At 40.3% G+C, this 3,523-nt stretch overlaps 1 protein-coding gene across 1 annotated transcript in view; it reads right to left on the reverse strand.

Annotated features, from left to right (window-relative positions):
- Nucleotides 1–433: 433 nt before the first annotated feature.
- The window catches only part of BTLA (B and T lymphocyte associated), an 86,075-nt gene continuing 82,985 nt past the window's right edge, over nucleotides 434–3,523 (reverse strand). The window contains 2 exon segments of the mRNA XM_042781857.1: nucleotides 434–709; nucleotides 796–948. Coding sequence (XP_042637791.1) covers nucleotides 434–709; nucleotides 796–948 — 429 coding nt within the window.

The following is a 3,523-nucleotide window of genomic DNA, read 5'->3' on the forward strand; positions in this document are numbered from 1 at the left end:
TTATTATAGAGACCCGTGAGCTCTGGTGATATAGTACCTAAGACATTTGACTGCTAACCAGAAGGCTGGTGGTTCAAATTCACCTCCTTGGAAGGAAGAATAGGCAGTCTACTTCCATAGAGATACCACCTGAGAAACCCAAGAAGAGGTCACTATGAATCGGAAAAACGACTCAACAGCAGTGAGTTTGGTTTTTGGTTTTATACAGACCCTTAATATCCAAGCTATTATATAAAAACGATTATGTGACCTAATAGCCATAAATATACAATGTACTAACAAGGTCCCTATTGTACTTTGCAATCCAAGCACCAACACAAACCTCCTTAACATGAAAATTCCAAAAGTTGAAGTACCTATTTGACATTCTGGGCCCAGACAATGGTGTTGACATGGAGATATTCAAAGATCACAGGGGGACATTAGACCAGATTTAACTCCTCATACATGTGGCTGCATATTCTGTAGACCCTTTTTTCATATCTCTTGCTGATCTTAGGTTTATTCCAGTCACAGAGTGATTCAGGGAAGCATAAACAATGTTCTGTTTGTTCTTCTTCAAGCAAGGATTAGAATAAACTTCAGGTCTTTCCTGTTCCCTGAACCAGGGGTCATTATCATAAATTCCAGTTTCTGGTGGCATGGTTCAAGAATTTTGTCAGATATCCATTTCAATTTGCTCACTCCCAAAGGTCTGGAGAATAGCAGCCTATAAAAGGAAAAAAAAAAAAAAATGTTTTAAGTACCATATAAGGACATGGTTGTTACATGTCCCTTAGCACTAATCTCACCTACAAGTGAACACTCACCTGTGACTTCATAGAAGAAATAATCTACTGTGGTGATGCCCAGACCTCTACGACTGCTGCTTGACAAGGCTCCACCTGTCAAGAGTCTTGGGCGGAAGCCAATTCCACCTTTACTTCCGATTGTATTCTGGTCCATTACCTTAAATGTTACAATAATCTTTATGGTGATCACGCTCCTTCTGGTTCATCCCAGAGGGTCCAAAACTGATTTTCATGTTTCCCATGAATCAGGCCACCTTCCAGATGACTCTCTGATTTCCAATTCCAAAAACCCCAGTTTTCCTAGAAATCCTCATGATGAGCCAGAGCTGGAAAGGCCCCTGGGAATCCTAAAGACATTGAGAATTCACATTGGTGGAAAGATCTCATGGCTACTCAACCTCCTACAATACCAACCCCTGCAACACAACATAGAAAAGGGATTACTCCTGATAGGAAAAAACCTTGGCCTAAGTGGCTGCCTCCTATAGTTAAGCCTCCTTTTAATGTAGCTTATAGAATTAATGGTAGACTTTGGTATCCTCCTCGGGGAGGGGAGCCTAAACCTTCCCGATGGCCTGACCTTCCTCTTCCTTATACTGGGGCATACATAGAAGGTAAAAGAATGGTGTGGGTAGATGGAAAAAGAGTTCCTTTTAATTCTCTCCCTTTCTTAAAGAGATTAAAACGATCAGGGCCTAGATGTAAAACTACTGCACAGAGACATACTCTAATCAAGCAATGGAACAGTTATTTTAAGAAACTAAAAGGCCACAAGTATATGTTACTGGACTATGTAGACCCATCTGCACCCCCAGGCTGGTGGTAATTCAGAGAATGGTGCCAACCACAAGGTTGGGTCACATGTTCTGGCCCCGTGTTGTATTCTTCACCCTGATCATTTTTTCATGTTTTAGTTAACCTCATTGTCTGGCACATTTTATTTTTATAATGTTAATGATAGATAAGTTAGATAAGATAAGATGTAAGTTTAGTTTATAAGTTTAATAATAGTTTTATAAGTTTTGGAAAGTTAATAGCCCACAGCCATGTACCTAGAATTGTGGGTTTGTCATTTTGCTTTGTCATTTGTAATCTGCAAAATAGTATAAAATAAAGAAGGCCACCTCATTATGTGGGGCACATCTTCATCTTGTGTGAGTGTCTCCATCATCTCGACGCCACCTCTCCCTCCAGAGACCCACAGCTGAGGCTGGATCTCGGCACTACTCTTCACATATGCTCTTGGCAATTACATTTTTTACAGACTTGGTTATTTTTTAAAGGACAAAGAGTTTGAAAACCACTATGTTCTTCACAAATAGATTTTATTTTTGCTTTATTACTGGCCATTTTTGAAGTAACAGAACAGTTTTTAATCCTTCTTCAAGATGAAAAGCATAGCACAAATTAATGAGAAATATAAAATATCCAAAATTTAGGCACCTTACAATTTAATAGCCAGTACTACTACAATTTAGAACAATTAAGGACAAAGCAAAACAGATTATCTTTAAGTGGGAAGACTGAATAAACACTATGAGTTACTCATGATATATTACTATAATTTGAAATATAGAATTCAAAAAATGCTATCAGCTTTTTGGGGACAAAACCAGGGAAAAAATCTTCAAACTGTATTCCTATACCAACAAACCAAACTCACTGACATGGAGTCAGATCTGACTCCAAATGCTCCTTGGGTTTCCAAAGCATTATCACTATGAAAATAGATTGCCCAATCATCCTTACAAGGAGTGGCTGGTGGGTTTAAACTGCTAGTCTTCTGGTTAGCACTCAAATGCCATAGGCACTACCTCACCAGAGCTCCCAGTATTCCTATAGAGTGATGCAAAGTGTTAAATGCTAGGCTACTAACTGAAAGATTGGAAGAAAGGTCTGGCAATCTATTGCCAAAGATTCAAGGCCATGAAAACTCTCTGGAGCTCAAGTCTACTCTGCACACATGGGAGACACTCTGCATCCATGAGTCAGAATCAACTCAATGACACCTGATTTGATTTTTTGATTTTATAGTTATTTCCAGCACAAGGAAACTCTCACACTGTCATTGTTGTTAGGTACCATCGAGTCTTTTCCAACTCATAGCAACCCCATGCACAGCAGAACAAAACACCATCCAATCCTGCACCAGCTCCATGATCCCTGCTATACTTGAGCCCATCGTCGCAGCCACCGTGTCAATCCATCTCGTTGAAGGCTTTCCCCTCTTTCGTGAACCCTCCACCTTACCAAGCATGACATCCTTCTCCAGGGAATGGTCCCTTCTGACAACATGACCCAAGTAGGTGAGACAAAGTCTGGCTGTTCTCACTTCCAAGGAGCATTTCAGCTGCACTTCCTCCATCCAGGTCAGATCTGTTAGATCTTTTGGCAGTCGATGGTACTTTCCACATTCTTTGCCAGCACCACAACTCAACTCTTCTTCGGTCTTCCTTATTCATTGTCCAGCTCTCACATGCATATGAGGTGATTGGAAATATCATGACTTGTATCAAGCGCACCTTAATCCTCAAGGAGACATCCTTGCTCCTCAGCACTTGAAAGAGTTTCTTCAAGGTTGACCTGCCCAGTGCTACACGTCATCTAATGTCTTGACTGCTACTTCCATTGGCATTGATTGTAGAACCAAGCAACATGAATTCTTTGACAATCTCAATCTTTTCTCCATTTATCATGATGCTGTTTATTGGTCCAGTTGTGAGGATTTTTGT

The sequence above is a fragment of the Orycteropus afer genome, unplaced genomic scaffold (genome assembly GCF_000298275.1).
Source record: "Orycteropus afer afer isolate SDZICR_OR568_19922 unplaced genomic scaffold, OryAfe1.0 scaffold00184, whole genome shotgun sequence".
NCBI classification, from domain to species: domain Eukaryota; kingdom Metazoa; phylum Chordata; class Mammalia; order Tubulidentata; family Orycteropodidae; genus Orycteropus; species Orycteropus afer.